Here is an 18673-nt window from a genome sequence, read left to right as displayed (position 1 = left end):
TTACTTTTATTGATAAATTGATACTATCTCGAGTTACATCTGTTACTACATTGACCCCCAGATTCTAATGTTGGACTATAACGTTGTGCAGTTAAAAGTAGCTTTAGCTGCTCAAAAGGATTCTCCAGTTATGTATTTACCTTTGGACCGAAAAAAGAAATATTGTCTAAGATGTTAGCTATAATATTTGCCCTAGGAGTACCACTTTACTTTCAGTATAAGAATAAACACGATTGGCAATGGGGTCTGCAGTTAGACTTAAACGCTTGTCGTCTCTTAGAAGTACCATAATGTTCCATCTCCTCCAACAGAATTCCCAGTGAAGGATCCTATCTAAAGAACTTCTCGACTAAAGCCATAGTCTTGGCTGGAGCTGCAAAGTCGCACCAGAAACCTTCACTTGTTTGACATATGATTACAGCACGATCCATTAACTAGTTAGTATATTATACCTTGGCACGGCAGCACACTTATATCTCATTGGCGCTTTGAGTGTCTTGCTCTGCCCAAGAATAACCATATCTTTCCTATGGCTTGACAAGTCATATGACTTGGGCGCAGCCTTTGTAAAGTCAATGCCCTGCCATGAACCACTCCAATTTGAAGAGCTGTAGAGTTTATGGTGAGGTTCGCAGATAAGCATGACTTGATTTGCCTTGGCAATCTCTCGGAGAGTGCTAACTTTAGCTTTGATGTTCGATTCCTCTAGGGCTTTTGTTACGGCTATGCGGTTCTGGAGAGCAATTTTGTCTAGCTCTGTCGAAGGCTTTATTGTGAAGTTGCTTGTGGCGTAATGGACTGCATTATGAACATACCCTTCACCTGTCTCACTGTGAAGCTCGGGGATGCGATCTTGTACTGATTCGTTAGCTGATGTCTTTGATGTCTTAGTTTGACTTACAGTTGATGGTTGAGGAAAGCGAAATCTTGTACTTGAGGTTGTAAGTGATTCTGGCAAGCTATGCGACGTATTTAGCACAATAGACAGACATTTGAGCCATCTATAATCTACCTTTGTTAAGATAGCGGTGATGATATCACCGTTGCTGATCTGACTCGTCAAAACGTGCTTACCATCTAAACGCTCTTTGGCCTTGTCTCTTAAACTCTGTACTACCTGTATCGGCAGAAAAACGAGTCTAGACTCCTCTTTCTTATCTTTCAGCAAGTCAAGAGCAATTCTTCCAATCACCAACGCCTGGTCTTTCTTGCTGCGGATGCGCATCCGTCCGATCCGTTCACTCTGTTTGACATCAACGTTGGAGAGCTTTTCGCCTCCCAACACATCATCCTTGTACCCCGTCATCTCCGGCGGTAATTTTCCCTCGATAACAGTAAGCCAAGCCCTGACGATATTGGCCAATCCGCCTTGATCAGCAAAGACATGCGGAACACTCATCGCAAGAGCAGCCCCATCCGAAAACTTGGTTAAATGGATATACAACAACCGTGAATTGGGCGGCTCGTCTTTTCGTTCATATGGCCAATCTTTTGGTCTCAGTCGCGCGTCTATAGTCTCCATGTTTGGTAAAAAGGCTACACAATCGCCTGGATGCAGAATCTTGGATAATTCATAAGTTTCACCATATGGATACCCGGCGTTGACGGATGACCATTTGAAGAGCTCGTAGCCATCTGGGAAAACATGAGATAAATGGTACTCCAGGTGCGTATCTCCACGCGATGGGAAAATACGCGCGCCTAACTTTTTCCAGTAATTCCTGATCAGCTTATCTAGACCGGTTTTGAGGATTTGCTCGTCGAGAGGATGGTCAGTTATGAAGAATGTTCGGGTGCGGAGGTTGGGGATTGGGTTGGGCTGGTCGCTCCATGAAACCGGTATTATCTCCATCTTGGGCGACAACGTCACATAGAATAGTCGATTCCGGCAGTGAATCTTATTGATAAGTGGGAGAAGTTATCTTACTTAAAGAGGATTGCGGCAAGAAACCACTCGGTCTGTGCTGGAGGAGCGAACGGATTTCCGTGTCATGTCAGCTCTAGTCCGTATCAAGCTACTCCCCAGGAGTCACTGCCTCAGAAACTACGAAGAATGCCACCTTAATCTCTTCAACCCTGTCAGCATGTAACAGAGCTATTATTGCTATTGGCTAACAAGCCACTATTTTGTTGGAAGCAGACACTCTAAAATCCTTTCGACTGATCGATACCTCATTGCTGATCTGACGAACAACAATAGAGAGGTTCTCAAATCGCTTATGGGGAGGCAGGAAACTACAGCGACGCAAGAAAAGGTTGCAGGATAGTGCTAGTTCGAGGTTACTGGTGGTGAGGTTGATGATGGCCTTGAGGCTCAGTAAGGCCAAATTGATACAAAATAGAGATATTCTGTTTTTACTATTAGCTATGTGGGATATCTCGTTGATTAGCTGGAAAAAAATCATCTTGGGCAATTATAGGCAGTCGGTATACTTCCTGAACTGGGCTTATAAGAGTGTTATTTCAAGTTGATAGATCCCGTAGCTAATGCTTACTTCACGCGCCTCACATAAATAGAGCTTTAAACTTGACAGCAGCAGCCCGTTGCTCAATTCCGCCTTGGCTGGTGCCTAAGCTAGGTAGTCTGCCCTGTCGAGTGCCCCTCGTTTCCCGTTTCCCCCGCTCAGCACTCTTTTTCAAGACAGCATGACTAAGATTGTCAGTTCTGCTAACCAAGTTACTGACGCGCCTCTCAGACACATCCAACTTGAAGCTAACGGCAACACAGTCAACAAATCTTTGCTTCAACCCGCTCACGCACACCATCGGTGTCCTAACCGCCATTCTTGACCAAACTCCCTCGTTTAAGCTGCTCTACGAGTTATTGTCGAGCTTCGAGTCCTTCAGCTCGCCATGGATGATGTCTTCGACCTCGTTATGTCCCCCTTCTATGACATCATCGCGCAAGGTCGGATCGCTTTAGAAAATGCTGGCGATAATACGCCTATGCTGAAGGCTGCTCGGAGCCTCATCACAGAGGGCGAGCGGGCTCTTGAGAGACTCGATCCGCTGTGTCGCATGCTCCTGGACAAGCACGATCTCAAATTCATAGATTTCCTCAAGGAGAATGGCAAGTCGCGTCTCCATAATTCGCTATGGCCTATAGTTGCAAATATTTCGTTCATATCACCGAACAGACTCTGACTGACACGATTATGAAGATTCAATGGCGTACCTTAGAACCGAATTGAACGACCTATTGTGGGAGTTTGATGACTATATAGAGCTTGACGATTTTGAAGCCGAAAAGTTTGTGGAATTGGAGAATTCGGCTCGCAACGCTGCTCCCAAAATCTACGATATCCTCGAAAACATGAGGATCGAGGTCGCCACCGACCAGAACAGTCGCCCACGCTTCTTTCCGACCCTTGTCCGACCTCGTATATCTTCAATACCAAAATCACGCCCAGAGTCGGTAAACTCGAACCAAAGCTCTGTTTTCGACCATATCCGAACCGACAGGATGAATGTAATTTTCACAGGCCAGCCAGCTTCTACAATTTCGACTGTAGACAGTAGTGAAACTTTTAGCACAGCTGAACTGCGTCCCCCTTGGATAAAGGGTCCGTTGATACACAACTATCAGGACGTGATCAAGCCAGAACAACCCACTGGGTCGCCCAAAGTTGATATCCTTCTTATTCCTGTTGGGACGGAAGTCCCAACTCCCCAACAACCACCAATTCCCTTCGCTGCTGACTGCAAACTCAGCTCTCAGAGTTCCTTTTATATGCATGGGGGATTTTGCAATGGTGCAAAGGAGATCATCAATGGGGGTGCTGGATTTCGAAAAACCGTGAGAGCAGTCTGTCTCTTCTCCCACCATATTTGGGTATCGCATCCTGCTGATCAAAGTAGGGCATCGTTTCCATGGCAGTGACTGCAAGATGTATTGAGTGTCACTTTGAACTTGACTTCAAGGAGGTTGATTTGGACATCAACAAATCCGGTACGTCGAAACTTATACCCGATATGCTTGGAATGCTGACTTTCCTCCAGAGCGTGGTAATTTCGTCCGCAATGGGATCGGCTACCGCCTCCGTTTCCTCCAGAAGAGTCATCTGCCATCACGACGCTCAGACGACATTACGTACGGGTGTATTTTCTGCGTTCATCAAGGTCAAACCCTACATGCAAGCGATGCAACAGTATTTTTCAGTCAAAAGGCGCTCTTTGCTCACTTAGCTCGGCATCCTCGACCTCTACCGGCAATTCAAGGACTAACATCAATCGAACAGGACGAAATTCCAGATCACCATAAAAACAACTATGACTTACATTTCAAGTCGCCATCTGAGAGTCACCCAGTATTGGCGAAGTCTGATGATATTTCCAGAATGCCTGCTGGGGTATCTAAAGAAGCTGCGAGAAGATTATATGGCCAGCGGCTCTTGCATGATCAAACCCCAGCACTTGAGCTAGCGAAAGGTGCGAGGATCGTCGGCCTCTCATGGCCCGAAAAGTACTGCGGCGAATGGTGTCTTGGTTGGCATGACGGAGTGTATGCGTCTTTGCCGATGGACATCATAAGGCTAGACTTGCCACGATTTGGTGAGATTAAGATGGGAGGGACGAGCCTACCCATGGCCACCGCAAGGTGGAAATTCAACACCAGGGATAGACACTGGCTTAAGTTTGAGAAGGATGAGGTTATCACCAATATCAGCTGTAAGTTGCCGGCTTAGAAATCTGTTAATTTTGCATTTGTATAGTTTCTGTTTCTAACTTTCGGATAGGGCGATGCAAAGAGTTTTGGTGCTGGTCAGGCACGAATGCCAATGGCAAATCGGGCATATTTCCTCAGGTTTTCATCGATATAGGCACGCTGAAGGACTCTGATGGGTCTGGCTCTAGCCGGGATGACCAGAATGGAGCTCTGAATAACGAGAAGAGCATGAATGCGTCCCTTTCCGGTCCATCAAAATTCTCGCTTCACCAAAAGACCCGAGCTGGAATACCTGCAAACACCATCTACTCAACCAGTAGCAGCGAACTGCCACCCCTTCTGAGTCCAATCCCCAGTGCGTATCCAATCCCCAGTGCGTATGCACGCGATGGCCCGTCAACCTGGGGCAAGACTCAAGCAGAAGCCCTACCACTGACCCTTGATCAACAAATAGCAAAAGATTATGAAATTAGAGTCCCTCCAGCAGCAAAAGGATTAGATCGTCCCCAGAAGCTAGGGCGAGCCACGGGCATGTCCTCGATTAATGAAGAGCTTTTGTTAGACATGAAACTTGACGAAGTACACCAGTTTGGGAGATGTTGGACCTACAGCCCCGTTGACTCTGTCTCAACAGACAAGGTGCCCATTGCAATTGCAGATGTCCCCGTTGTCATCCCTGTTGAAAGCAGGTACCCGCTCAGAGCACCAGTCACTCCACCGCCCGATCCTCATCCAAAGTTTATTGATCCGACGAGGCAAATAACAGACAACGTAATATCAGAGATTTTCAAGGTCTATGAGAATGCCCTGGGCTTTTACCTTCTGATCAACGGCCAGCTTCAGATAATCATTCCGGATGACTTTGACTACCAGTATGCCCTTTCACACCAGCCCAGGGAATTTGGTGGACTTGAGGTCAGTTATATCATGGAGAGTATGACTCCTACAGCGGGGATTACTACTCAAGCCTCGGTGGAAGTGCCTCAAACCTTGACAAATGCTTCAATGTCAACACAGTCGGCTCTAGGTGTCAGCTCCACGGCTAATCAACCATCTGCGGCAAACATTGACCCCATGCTTAAGCTGACTATTGGAAGCGCCATACAGGCATCGGTCAAAGGCATCAAGCTGAAGGACCGTTACGAGGGTCGAATCGGTCTCATGACAAGAATGGGAGACAGGACTTTCGTGACAATACCTACACACGTCGCTACCTCTGCACTAACAGCAGCGAAGTCGGTTTCGTTCCCGGGAGAGTCGTGGATTAGCGACGTACAGATAGTTTCCAGTAATGGTAACAAAGAGGTAAATTAACCACTATGAAGACATACTTTCTACTGACTCCAGTCTCCATTGGTATAGCTAGGACCCGTTTGTGAAACGTTCGACCCAGCTGCAGGCCACTTTCCCCTTGGCTTTCTCCACGACATCAGCTTAGTTGACGTGTCAAATGCCCCAGTCGAACTCGTGTCAAGCATCAAAACCCCTGTCCCAACTGAATGGCTCTCGAATTCCGGCTGGCAGGAAATCAGGTATCGCACAACAAAGCTTCACCTTCTCCGGCACGTTTCCACGACACTTTCAAGGCAAGCAAGCATCAAGAGCATAGGACTATTGGAATGTCAATGCCAGGTATGTCTCCCATTTCCCATATCCGAATGCCGTTTCTCCCGAAGTCACTTACCTATTAAGCTTAGGCGGTTGGGCAAGGAATCTTCAGAATGAGGCAACCACCGAAGACGGCGCGCTTTTCTCTACGGCGCCCTAGTCCAGGCTCAGATGCGACGCAAGATTCAGAGGTCTGGACCAGTCTGGTAGCTAGGTCTCTCTTGTTTCGGATCCATCCAGATTTCCGGCCGGACGGGGCCCAGAGTGGTACAGCCCTGTGCACAATGGAGGAGCTTGAAGATGGAACGGCATGTGCCAAGGTGGCTGGATTTACTTCTTTCGTTCAGGATGTATCCGTCGTTCAAAACTTTGACTTGGAGGGCCCAAGACTATACAGCAGGTTGGAACAGGGGCGTGTAGCCTTTTATGGGGCCTTCCAAGTCCCTGAAGCATTAAGAGAGAAGCATCACATTAGGTGAGGCTTCCTTTGTTTATTGGAATCCATAGCGTATTACCTTATCCACAAGGAATATTTCTTAACCAGAACAACTCGAACGCGAATGCTAAACGCCCAGCGTCACATACAGAGCTTTATGATCCAGACACTTGCAAAGCCCCCAAGATAACTTGTACTACAGTAAGCGCGAGAATAAGTGTTCCGAACCTAATAATGGTTATTAGTAACATCCAAAGATCAAAAAGGACCCAATACCGTACAGAAATGTCCAATATTGAACTGTGTCCCGTTTATCTCGTAGCAAAACCCAGAAACTCCACGGCCGCGCTTCTTGCAAGCATTTCTCGAGAGCCAGAATTCGCGGCCAGAGATTTTCGAACTCGGTTTGATCCCACCAGGTCGCCTCCCGTCCAGCTAAAGTATCGAGCATGGGGTCGTAGGGCAGTTGGAGCTGACTATGACGGAATCGGTTATTCTGTCGTCCCACACGAGAGACCTGGCCTCTGAGCATACGCAGTTCGCGACTTTTCAACCGCTGTGAAGAGCAGCCAAGGCACCAACACCATAGTCGAAGCCCGATGAAGCTATCGGCATACTTGTGTATACGGCTTGGAACGGTTGGGTTAAAAAGGTTTGCATAGGATGATTCGACTTCATCTAGTAGATCGGCAGAAATGCCAATAGTGCCAAATACGTTGAGACTTCCTCGATGCAGTGCACATGGAAGGGCAAAAAGTTCAAGGTACTTCTTCTGACCGCGTCTAGATAGCAAAAGATGGCGGGACAGGTTGTCCGTCCATACTAGACGCACCCGGGCCAGAGTCATGAGTTTGGATAGATTGAGGTCCCTAGCTTCGATTGACAGTGACTCAATTAGCCCGGCCGATGAGTGATTGGCAAATGAAGGATTGAGTGAAGACATGTCGTCCAGTTCCACATCCGGTTCTGTAACAGATTCAACGGGTGCCAGGGCTTCCCTTGAATTTGGAATCAAGCCGGATCTTCCAATCAAATTGAACAAAGATTGCTGCAGAGGCTCAATATCAGATTGATGATTTAAGGCCATCCGAAAAATATGTCTCGGTCGTCCATGTAAAGGGATAAAATACGTGCGCATCAAAGTCCATGAGCCAAGTATGAGCAGAACTGCATCCTCAACTGCGATTTGCCGAACTTGGGAGGCCGGAGGAGTGTCTTGAAAGTAGGTGTGTTGACTGCTATTCACGAGAGAATCTATGTAGCTTTGAACGGAAGACTCGTGATGTTCTGCTTGCAATGTCAATCCACATCCTGGAATGGAGAGTAGCTCGTCTCACCGATGAAGAACCTTACGACTTCGGCAAACAACTGCAAGAATTCATTCTTAGTTCGTTTTCCCGGCCAGCATCCTTGGATGTAGTTGAGATAGGGAACATAGGTGGTCTGTTGTTCATCTCGAAAACCAAGACCATGGGCCAAGTCGGCCACTTCATGTCTCGCACCGTCATCCATAGTCACATGGAAGCAAACTCCGAGATGCTAGTAGGTATGCAGTAGTGGAGTGCGATGTTCGCCAGTGTCCACAAGAGTTCCCAATTGTTAGCAAGATTTCCTTACTGTTACCTTGTAGCCTGCAGGTAACCCCGCCTTAATTCGATTAGCCAGTGGCCGCACTAGCCGCACAAGGGGCTTGACTGAAAAGAATGTGTGCCTTGTTCAGACCAGGTTTTTTCGGATCGGTTAAATATCGGAGATGGTATCCCTCTCGTTAGAAGAGGAAAGCGTAAACATTAAAAAGGTGGATATTATTGAACTATGACCGGTCGACCACTCAACAGTGCACAAGTGGAAAGCAAGGATATCCTTTTGTGTGTGTTTAGTGAGGACCGAGGCTTTATGGTGTGTATCTTTAAATTCAGCTGTAATCGAGCGAAAGTAATATAGGTAAAATGAGTACATATGAGAGGAGATTGCGCGTTTTGTATATTGAACCGCCATGTCTTAGAGTTCTATTACTCCGCCACCACATATAAGATTCAAGCTTTAACCTGTAAATACTGACTTAGCCAAGCTTCATGCGTGCCCTGTTCCAGAACCGTACCTTATGCTTGTTAAGTAATATCATATTCCAGCTACTAAACTTTAACAATAATGAGTTTATTTAGAATTTTGCTAACAGATTAAGTTTATAACTGATCGATTTACGTCTTAAATATACTTAGGCTTTATCTTAATACTTTAGTTCTTAATTATTATAATTAAAGCTTATATAGATTATAGATTCTCTCTTGCCAGATGATTAGCGTATAGCTCTGTAGACTAATAACCATACATTATGCTAAGATTCGATTATACGATATAAAGTTGCTGGTGATTAAGAGATAGTTTTGTTTGTCTCAGCCTCGGGGCTTTGACTAGATTGCTAGTTTCCAGCTAGATATAGTTATCTCCTCGCTTCTAATATGGTGCCAGTGGAGATAATACTGGTAGTTGAAGGCTAGCTACTAATGCCCATATATGTATATGTGTTCCTCATCGGCTAAACAAGCCCGTGCACTGTGATAGTACCCGTCTTGGAGATCATGTACTCGTTCACAGCTACATCCTTTCCAGCTTCCTTTCCATAACCTGACATCTTGATCCCTCCGAACGGTGACTCGGCCGCAGAAGAATTGCCTAGTATCTCGTCAGCGCATATCATCAGCTTGCAAGACCTTCACCTACCTGTGTTGAGTGCAATCATCCCAGCTTCAAGATTCTCAAGCATACGCCAGATACGGTCCGCATTCTTAGTAAACGCATAGCTAGCAAGACCCATTGGTGTATCATTAGCTGCCTGAACAGCCTCCTCCTCGGTCTCAAACTTATAGAAAGCAGCAATAGGCGCAAAACACTCTTCGCATGAGATTAGAGTATCATGCGACATATCAGCGAGAATCGTCGGCTCAAAGAAATATCCTCCTTCGCCTCCCTTCGGAGAAACACGATTACCTCCAGTAACAATTCTCGCACCTTTCGAAACAGCATCTTCAATCAGACGCTCAGCTCGATCCAGACTCTCTGGTTTCGTCACAGGTCCAAGGGTAGTTCCTTTAGCAGCGCCGTGGCCGATGACATACTTGGCAGTCTCTTCAACGAAGCGCTGTAGGAACTTGTCGTACACCCCAGACTGCACAAGGAAGCGATTGACCGTAACGCAAGCTTGGCCAGCATGACGCCACTTGAGCCCGACAAGCTCTCGCAAAGCTGCTTCTATGTCTGCGTCGTCAAAGATAAGACAAGGGCAATTGCCGCCTAGCTCTAGAACCACTTTCTTGAGACCTGGACTGCAGTGGTTCGCAATCAGAGTCCCAACGCGTGTTGATCCCGTAAAGGTGACCTTTTTGACCAGATCATGCTTGCAAAGAGCCTCACTAAGCGACGGCGTGTTCTCTAAGCTTGTCGGTAAGACATTCAGAACACCATCTGGGAATCCAGCCTCGGTGGCCAACTTGGCCAAAGCCATGGCAGTGACTGGCGTTTCAGGCGATGGCTTAACTACCATCGTGCAACCAGCTGCCAACGCAGCCGCTGCCTTTCTCAGAACCATAGCAACGGGGAAATTCCATGGCACCAAGGCGACTGCTACACCGAGGGGCTGCTTGATAGTGACAACTCGTCTGTCCGGGGCAGATGGGGCAAAGCACGTTCCTTGAATGCGCTCTGCTTCTCCTGCAAACCATGACACAAAGGTCAAAGAGTAGTCCATCTCCCCAATTGCCTCGACGTATGGCTTTCCCGTCTCATATACCAGGAGCGTGGCTAGATCTGCTTTATGCTCACGAATGAGAGCGTCCCATTTTAGGAGCCATTGGGCGCGTGCTCGAGGGGATGTTTTCTTGAAGGATTGGAACGCCTTGTGTGCGACGCGAACAGTCGCATCGACGTCATCGGCTGAGTTGTTGGTGGCCTTTGTCCAAGGTTTATTGCTCCCGGGATCTAGATGCTGTGTCAGACCGGTGAGATGTCGTGGTATGGAGGGGGCTTACCGAGTACGTCGAAGGTTGAGCCGGAGAGGGCAGGTTTAGTTTGGCCTTGGATGTAGGAATCGGCGATGAGGAGATCAGGACGATTGAGCTTGAGCTTGTCAGTTGATTCCACGGATCTCATATTAGATGCATACCTTGAACGGCAGTGAATAAGCCATCTTGTGTTAAGCCTGATTGGTTATTGTCAACACTGGCGTCTAAAGTTGATGAAATAGATGTGACTCAAGCGGCCTGAGTAACCTTTTTCTTTGTCTTTCCAAGAGTCAACAAATACTTTGATGCAACGGTTCAAGTTCGATGAAGGCTGTTGGTTGCTCTCATCATATGCCTTACCTTCAGGGTATGGCAGTATGCACGTAAGAACTCGGTTAGTAATGGTCATGGCAAGATTCCCCGCTTCTTGACCACCCGCACAATCAGCGAGTCGGCTCATCGCTGCAGATGCCGAGACTTCAAGCCACCTGCCGTACACGGTTAAGATCTGCACTCTTCCTGGGTTACCCATCGTGGAAGGGAATCAATTCTCGTGAACGACGAGCGTGAGGGGCAGATATATGTATCACGTCGCTTGAATCTGTTCCCCATTCTCCAGCAATCTCACAAGTATTGAAAGCAGTCATGGGCCGTTTAGATGGTAAAGTCGCTATCGTTACAGGTGTGTACCCCTCATCGCATCTCTGACCAACGCTAAAGATAAACAGGCGCCGCGTCTGGCTTTGGCCAAGGCATCGCCGAGCATTTCGCTGAAGAGGGCGCCAAAGTTCTCATCTGCGACATCAACGAAGAAACAGGCCAAAAATTCGCTGCGTCGTCGGAATCTTTTGAGTTTCAGGCCATGAACGTCACCAAAGCAGCGGATTGGCAGAGCGCTGTTGAGAAAGCCGTTCAGGTCTGGGGACATCTCGACATTCTGGTCAACAACGCCGGTACCAGCTACGAGAACAAGGTAAATGACTGAGGCTCAACTGATGCAAGCGAAGCTGACGGCAGCAGAGCACAAATCTGGTCACCGAAGAAGAATTCGACAAGGTTATGAGCGTCAACGTGAAAAGCGTCTTCCTCGGCAGCAACGCCTTCACAGCCCAGATTAAAAAGCAAGGCTCAAAAGGCTCAATGATCAACATCGCCTCCGTAGGCGCTCATCGACCTCGACCCGGGCTAGTATGGTACAACGCATCCAAAGGAGCAATCGCAAACGTAAGTCATGGACCCATATCACTGCAAAGCTAACGACGAGGTACAGGCGACCATGGGTCTTGCAGCGGAATATGGCCCGGATGGAATACGCGTCAACTCCATTTGTCCCTTGGCGACTATGACGGGTCTACTTCCTACGTTTATTGGCAAGGAGATCACGCCGGAGGTTCAGAAGGCGCTGGGGAATGTTCCCCTTGGAAGGATGGGGGAGATTAGGGATGTTACGAAGGCAGCGGTGTTTTTGGCGAGTGAGGAGGCTTCGTTTATCACAGGTGTTAATCTGGATGTCGATGGAGGGAGGGCAATCTAGACATCTTACCTGTCAATTGAGAGAACAATGCAGTGCAACAAAAATACATGTAGCACTGAATGGGACAAGAGACAAGAGACACTCAAGACCCATGCAGCTTGTCGATCAATTAACCAGGGTTTGATTCCTTTGAGTGTTGGTGAACATGTGAATGCTCGGCATTAGTGCTGTGACCCCAGCGCTCGTCACATTTGCCGCGTATAGGTCCCAAGATCGGGCGGGGACAAGCAGCTGATGAACTAATTGACGTGATTGTGAAAGCGGCGAGATCAAGCACTGGCATTTTCGGGTTGACGATGCGGCGCCGGGAATCCCAGGGGAGAGGCAAGGGTTGCGGGATTGCGTCTTGGCATGAGAGCCTTACGTGAAGTGTAACTTTATGCCTGGCTCTTCTGTCACGTTTCGGTTTATGCACGGACTCAGTTAGAGCCTTGAATATCGCTATGCATAAGTCTTAGGGCGTGTAATGAATGGCTCAATCCTAATGCTATCTGGATGTTATCCAACCCTGACAGGATCTCGGACTCGGTATAGCCAGTGCGGAACAGACATTCGCCAGCTTACTGCTTGGTCGCGATGTACTGGCTACTATTGCTAGATGGTATCTCGTTGGCAGCATTAACAGGCGCCTTGTTGTCACCATGAATCTCACCCATCAACTGCCTGTCAATCGCCGCGCGCTCTTCATCCGTCGCATCCGTGATATGCACAGCGACCTCATCGCCAAACTGCTTACCAATCTCCTCCAGAGACAGTCTAGCAGTCTCGGGCCAGAAGAAATAAATGGCGGGGATGAAAAGAACACTCCAGCAGATGACGAGGAGGAAGTATTTCCAGCCGACAGAATTGAACCCGATGGGCGCTGTCTGAAGAAGGATGATGGTAGCTAGACGTGTCAGTCAGTAAGCTCTTGGTGTATTTGGATGATTGGACGTACCGGCGAATTGCCCAAACAGAGACCAACCAATGCCAATTGATCGGATCTCGGTCGGGAAGATCTCTGAGACGTAGAGGTACATGGTTGTGTTACAGAAGGTTCCTTGAAAGGCGAGATACAAGAACATGAACAGTACGCCCATGGCATTTCCAGCCTTGTTGTCCGTGCCAGCATATAGCGAGATCATCGCGCAGTAGATTGAAGTAGTAATGAGGATACCGATGAAGCCAGTCATGTACATCTTGCGACGGGAGTTGACCTTGTCATGTAGCCAAGCACCGCCAGGATTGTAGATCAGTCCGGCTGTAGTCAACCAGAGAGCCGAGAGTAGAAGCGGCATGTATCCAGTTTGGCCCAGACTGGTATACAGGATGACTGCATAGTTGTTCTCACGCTTGTTAGTCGTGACCTCGATTGAAGAGATTGGCACTTACGATGATGAGAGGACCACCAAACTCGGCACCCCATTGCGTCATGAACCCAATAAGCATACGCTTGCGATAGCTCTTCTTCTGGACCACAGCCCTCCATGGGTTTCCCCCGTAAACCTCAAGCTTCTTTGCATCAAGCTCAAGCTGCTTCTCAATCTGATAGTACTCTTCCTTGGCGACCAGATCTTCAGGATCATTGGCCGACCTACGAAGACGAACGAGAACGGACCACGCTTCTTCGCGATGACCTTTGGACATGAGCCATCTCGGCGAGCGAGGGATCCAGGGCGAACCAAGAAGCAAGACCAGTGGTGGGAAGACTTGAAAGGCTAATGGGAAGCGCCAACCAAACTCAAGGTTCTTGGAGAAGTAGACTGCGAAGCCGATCCATGAGGATAGCATGTATCCGAAGACGAGAAAGATGGCATGATGGCCGACGAGCCAACCGCGTGCGAGGGGACTGGACATCTCGGAGAGATACATCGGTGTCACGGTAGCCATCAGACCAACGCACATTCCCATGATCCATCGTCCAGCCTGGAACATACTACAACACCATTAGCCTTCATTGCGACAACACTCAATGAGTCTGGTACTCACGCAAGGTTCTGCGCAGCGCACTGAAGGACACCACCAAGAACCCCCAAAGCGCATCCAAACTGAATACTCCTCAACCTCCCATAATAATCACAAGCCCACATGAGCACCAGGCACGCAAACGCGCCGCCAGCAGAAAACAGTCCATTGGCCGTCGCGATCGCCGGTGTCGTTATAGTATCGTAGCCCGGCTCCCCATCAGCAGGAAGATTGAAGAATTGGTACCAGCCCGGTTGACCGATTGTGCTTCCGATGATAGACGCTGCATATCCGTAGGTCTGTGTGTCAAATGTATGTAAGCATGTCGTACTGGTAATTAAACGTTAATACAAGGGGTCAAACTTACCGTCCCGCCAATGGCGACAAAAGTAATGACGAGCTTGTTGTACAAGCTCGTCTGGTTCCCGGTCTGCGGCATTCTTTGCGGCGTGTACCAATTCGACAAGATACGGGAGCGAGGGGAAAAAAGAAATGAAAAAGAAGAAAAGAGAAAGTCAATTAAGCAGAGAGGAGAGGGAAGAACTGTGATCGGCGTGGTCTTTTGACAGTCACATTCCTAGTGTAACCCCAGCCCATGCAGATCAATCACCGGGAGATGGAAGAGACGTGCCGGTGTCGACTGGCCTGCCGCCTACAGGGATTGACAGCGTGATTTACCTGTTGTGACAGGTCTGCATATTATTACCCACTTGGATGTAACTGAGAAACATCTAAGTGCGACACCAATCAATCCGTTAACCGATCCTTGTCTCAAAAACTTCGGTGAGTGGCAGTTTATGGAACATGCAGCTCTTAGCACAACGCGATGCTATAAACAAGCTTCTCTACTGCAAACCTCCCGCATCAATCACTCTACATCTTTCCAAAAATGGACCCCTCATTCATGGAAAAGCAATGGGACCAACTCCCCGACCCCAAACGCGTCTGGGTAGGCCAACCGGGCAGTCGAGAAGAAGGTCTAGGCCGTCTCGTGCTGCTGACGCCAGAGCGGGTGGCTTCAGCCGCACAGACACAGATCAAGACTGGGATCCGCGTCAATCTCGGTTGGGATCTGAATAAGCTTGAGTTCGCGTGCTTTAACCGGCAGCCGTGCGAGCTTAAGGTGGTGCCGCTGCTGGATGGTGTTGCTTTTGATGATATCTACGTTATGAACCCGCGTTAGTATTGGTCTTGTGGTTTTGGGACTTTTGTTGACTTGAGGTTAGAGCAGAGTAGTCAGTGGGATGGGTTGAGACACTTTTCTATGCCGAGGGAAGAGGGGAGTGAAGAGAGAGTGTTTTATGGGGGGACGACGAAGGAGGAGATTTTGGATAGGGAGAATGGTCGTATTGGTATTCATCATTGGGCTCAAGAAGGAATAACAGGTCAGTTAGATCCCCCAGCCCTGGTTTCATATCTGATTTGTATTACAGGCCGCGGAGTTCTGATCGACTACGCTTCATGGGCTGAGGAGAAGGGCATCACCTACTCAACCTTCTCACTACACACCGTCAAACTCAGCGACATTCTCCAGATCGCCAAAGAATGCGACATCACCTTCCAGCGCGGCGATATTCTTCTTGTCCGTATTGGCGTGATCAAAGAATGGGAGCATGTCATGGATGTAGACGCCAAAAAGGCATATGCTGCTTCATCAAGTCCCCAACACGCAGGTGTCGAAGGAACAATGGATGTGCTCAAGTGGATATGGAACACGGGCTTTGCAGCTGTAGCGGGCGATGCTATCAGCTGGGAGGTAAGTTTATTGAACAGTGCTATGTCAGGGACTGATGGCTGCAGGTATATCCACCAAGTGAGGGGGGTGTTTTGATGCATGAGTACATGCTGGCTGGATGGGGCATGCCGATTGGTGAGTTATTTCTACGCAGAGGCTCTAGAGCTAATGAAGTGCAGGCGAATTGTTTGATCTGGAGAAATTGGCCGAGACATGTAAGAAGTTAAAACGCTGGACGTTCTTCATGTCTTCCTCGCCATTCAACATGAAAGGTGGTATTTCCTCTCCACCCAATGCACAAGCAATCTTCTAGGCGGCATCACGTTCACATGCCACTAAATGACAGCTCAATATACTTTGAGACAGAGAATTAAAATCGTATCATTCTCGTTTCTTTTTCTACCCTTCCCTGACAGCGACAGCCACTCAATCAGTAATTACATGTGACTACAAGGATTCTTTAACAAATTCTCTCGTAACCGAGAAAAGAGAAGACGGCACGGGGGATCAAACCGGCAACGGTGATCGACAATAAATGGGCCGAATACGGAAGCGATGTAACCACGGGACGACCAACATGCATATGACATGGCGATCCCTTCTATCTTGAGTGCCGAGGTGGTCTAATTTCGGTAGCTGCTCTGGAATCCATTCACAGCTTTATGCAGTATTGTTGACTCTTCTCTCTAAAGGATTCGCCGTTAGAATGCAGGATCGCTTGCCAAAGGGACCATGTCTCACAATGAAACCTCCACTCTTGCTGAAGATTAATACCTATCTGATGTTCTGATCGTGGCAAGCCAATCGTATTCTTCCCGCAGGCCATCGAATCTTATGTCCATGTCTCCCGGGGGAAATCTGACCCTGTTGTTTTAACTTAGGCGGGTATTGATCTCGGTAGCAGGCGAGCAACTTTCTTCTATGACCTCATTTGCATGCGACAGGAACAATGGGCCATTCTCAGGGGTTTCACTCGTACCGGTCCATCACTCGTCCGAGCCCATGTGAAATCAGCAACTGATCATATTTTCTGTGACTATTACATTCATTGCCTCAAGATCCTAGGCCCGAGAGATTTGACTGGTCCCACTGTCAGCTGCGGATGATCACTGAACGGAGGATTCGCCGCCATGTCGTAGCTCCTATTACCTGCATCTGGTGTCTTACAGTGGGTACATATGGCCTCGACATGCTACATCTACCATCTGTTGTTTTTAAGTTTTTCTCTTGATTCTGCATCTCGACTATTCAGGCACCTAGGCTTTTGCAGTCGACTAACAGCCAGTATGACGAAACCAGCGATGGAACCGCCTCCGGGCAAGGAATCCAATTTTGACAATCCCAATCGAGAGTTGTACTACATTTGCATTGTTTCTAATGCAATTGCAATGTCTGTATGTACGATCTTCATTTGTTTACGTCTGTGGGCCCGGTACAGGCTGGCGATGAGGCTTCGGCTAGATGATAGTATGTCCGCATTCACTAAACGTTGAGTCACTTGCTAACATAGATATACAGTTGCTTGTGTCATTGGATATGTATGTTACGGTTAGCTGTACACTGGTCCTATGTCTGTTACTAACTTTCGGTCAGATTGGCTTCATGGGATACTGCACTATGTGCCTGTTGAGTAAGTACTTCTCGCCCAGGCCCAAACCCTTGAGGCTAAAGATCATAGTGCTGAGATACGGCGGTGGTCTTCACCAATGGGATGTCCCAGAGCACCTCATAACGCGGTATTACCAGGTATGTCTACTCATTATGTCCCAACCGGGCCATGGGCTAAGTTTATCGCAGACGGTCTATGCGACAATGGTCAACTACGGTCCAACAGTCTTCGCCATCAAAGCAGCTATTCTTCTCTTCCTCGCCAGTATCTTCGCCCCTTACAAGACGTACGTCAAATGGATATACGGTTTCCTTGGAGTCATGGGCGTCTACTATGTAACCATGTTGTTCCTCAAAATGTTCATCTGTCGCCCGATCTCAATGTTCTGGGGCGTTACAACCGATGGCGAATGCTTCAATCAGCGAGTTCTTATTCTTGTCGATAACATTATCAGTCTTCTCAGCGACATCGTTGTCCTTCTTCTCCCCTGTCCTCTGACCAAGAAACTCCAAGTTGGACTTATCGCAAAGCTCAAGATCGTCGCTATCTTTGGCGTTGGGGGTATTGCCTGCATCTTTAGCCTAGTCAGGCTAGTCTTTATTATCCATAATGGGGAGAGCCTGGATCAGACCTACGTCTTTCTGCAAATCAATCTTACTGGGTGAGTCACCGAAGGTCATGCTTTTAAACACCACTAACAGCAGTCAGAATCGCTGAGTGTGGTATTGGAGTCGTCTGCGCGTGCTTCCCATTTATGCCAATGTTATGGAAGTCCATTCTTCACAAGGACAAGCCAGGTTATTCGTCCAATTACTCGAGGTCGCAGTTCGAGATGATGAGTTCATCCAAACAGCGGTCGCGAAACACGGGGCATACACCAGAGAGCGTTCACTATAACGGGGATATGGGAAGTGACGAGAATATTCTGATACCGAATGGCAAGTCGTACGTGACCACTAATGTTCGTGCGGGCGATGGTACCACTGAGGGAAGTACCGGTAGCATTGGTGATGGGAGTGGGGGACATGGAGCAAGCCTGGATGACTCGCATATTCTTCGAACAGTTGAGGTGCGTCAGTACGAAGAGCGTTGATTGTATGTATCATAGTTCACATTATCATATCAACATTATCACCGTTT

At 48.1% G+C, this 18673-nt stretch overlaps 7 protein-coding genes across 7 annotated transcripts; 4 read left to right on the top strand and 3 right to left on the bottom strand.

Moving 5' to 3' along the window:
- Positions 1 to 329: 329 nt before the first annotated feature.
- FSUBG_5839 (uncharacterized protein) lies at positions 330 to 1852 on the bottom strand (the record flags this gene model as incomplete). Its single annotated transcript, XM_036683978.1, has 4 exons — positions 330 to 399; positions 453 to 852; positions 902 to 959; positions 1013 to 1852. The coding sequence occupies 4 exons, from the start codon at positions 1850 to 1852 to the stop codon at positions 330 to 332; spliced, it is 1368 nt and encodes a 455-aa protein (XP_036538623.1).
- Positions 1853 to 2853: 1001 nt separating this feature from the next.
- Positions 2854 to 6753, top strand: FSUBG_5838 (uncharacterized protein; the record flags this gene model as incomplete). Its single annotated transcript, XM_036683977.1, has 7 exons — positions 2854 to 3119; positions 3181 to 3805; positions 3859 to 3949; positions 4000 to 4668; positions 4737 to 5971; positions 6029 to 6298; positions 6364 to 6753. 7 exons carry the CDS (start codon positions 2854 to 2856, stop codon positions 6751 to 6753), a joined length of 3546 nt encoding a protein of 1181 aa, XP_036538622.1.
- Positions 6754 to 9249: 2496 nt separating this feature from the next.
- FSUBG_5837 (succinate-semialdehyde dehydrogenase) lies at positions 9250 to 10859 on the bottom strand (the record flags this gene model as incomplete). Its single annotated transcript, XM_036683976.1, has 3 exons — positions 9250 to 9386; positions 9435 to 10688; positions 10739 to 10859. The coding sequence occupies 3 exons, from the start codon at positions 10857 to 10859 to the stop codon at positions 9250 to 9252; spliced, it is 1512 nt and encodes a 503-aa protein (XP_036538621.1).
- Positions 10860 to 11356: 497 nt separating this feature from the next.
- Positions 11357 to 12245, top strand: FSUBG_5836 (short-chain alcohol dehydrogenase; the record flags this gene model as incomplete). The annotated part of the gene is made up of 4 exons (XM_036683975.1): positions 11357 to 11393; positions 11440 to 11684; positions 11732 to 11935; positions 11982 to 12245. 4 exons carry the CDS (start codon positions 11357 to 11359, stop codon positions 12243 to 12245), a joined length of 750 nt encoding a protein of 249 aa, XP_036538620.1.
- Positions 12246 to 12805: 560 nt separating this feature from the next.
- FSUBG_5835 (sugar transporter) lies at positions 12806 to 14628 on the bottom strand (the record flags this gene model as incomplete). Its single annotated transcript, XM_036683974.1, has 5 exons — positions 12806 to 13131; positions 13183 to 13570; positions 13617 to 14160; positions 14214 to 14488; positions 14557 to 14628. 5 exons carry the CDS (start codon positions 14626 to 14628, stop codon positions 12806 to 12808), a joined length of 1605 nt encoding a protein of 534 aa, XP_036538619.1.
- Positions 14629 to 15078: 450 nt separating this feature from the next.
- Positions 15079 to 16237, top strand: FSUBG_5834 (uncharacterized protein; the record flags this gene model as incomplete). The annotated part of the gene is made up of 5 exons (XM_036683973.1): positions 15079 to 15367; positions 15416 to 15574; positions 15623 to 15945; positions 15990 to 16059; positions 16104 to 16237. The coding sequence occupies 5 exons, from the start codon at positions 15079 to 15081 to the stop codon at positions 16235 to 16237; spliced, it is 975 nt and encodes a 324-aa protein (XP_036538618.1).
- A 1132-nt stretch (positions 16238 to 17369) lies between these two features.
- FSUBG_5833 (uncharacterized protein) lies at positions 17370 to 18626 on the top strand (the record flags this gene model as incomplete). The annotated part of the gene is made up of 6 exons (XM_036683972.1): positions 17370 to 17391; positions 17443 to 17462; positions 17518 to 17554; positions 17603 to 17670; positions 17722 to 18194; positions 18242 to 18626. The coding sequence occupies 6 exons, from the start codon at positions 17370 to 17372 to the stop codon at positions 18624 to 18626; spliced, it is 1005 nt and encodes a 334-aa protein (XP_036538617.1).
- Between the last annotated feature and the right edge of the window lie 47 nt (positions 18627 to 18673).

Source organism: Fusarium subglutinans (assembly GCF_013396075.1).
Source record: "Fusarium subglutinans strain NRRL 66333 chromosome Unknown NRRL66333_c0000059, whole genome shotgun sequence".
NCBI classification, from domain to species: Eukaryota; Fungi; Ascomycota; class Sordariomycetes; order Hypocreales; family Nectriaceae; genus Fusarium; species Fusarium subglutinans.
The sequence above is the reverse complement of the archived record's forward strand: the minus strand, read 5'-3'. Positions and strand labels throughout refer to the sequence as shown.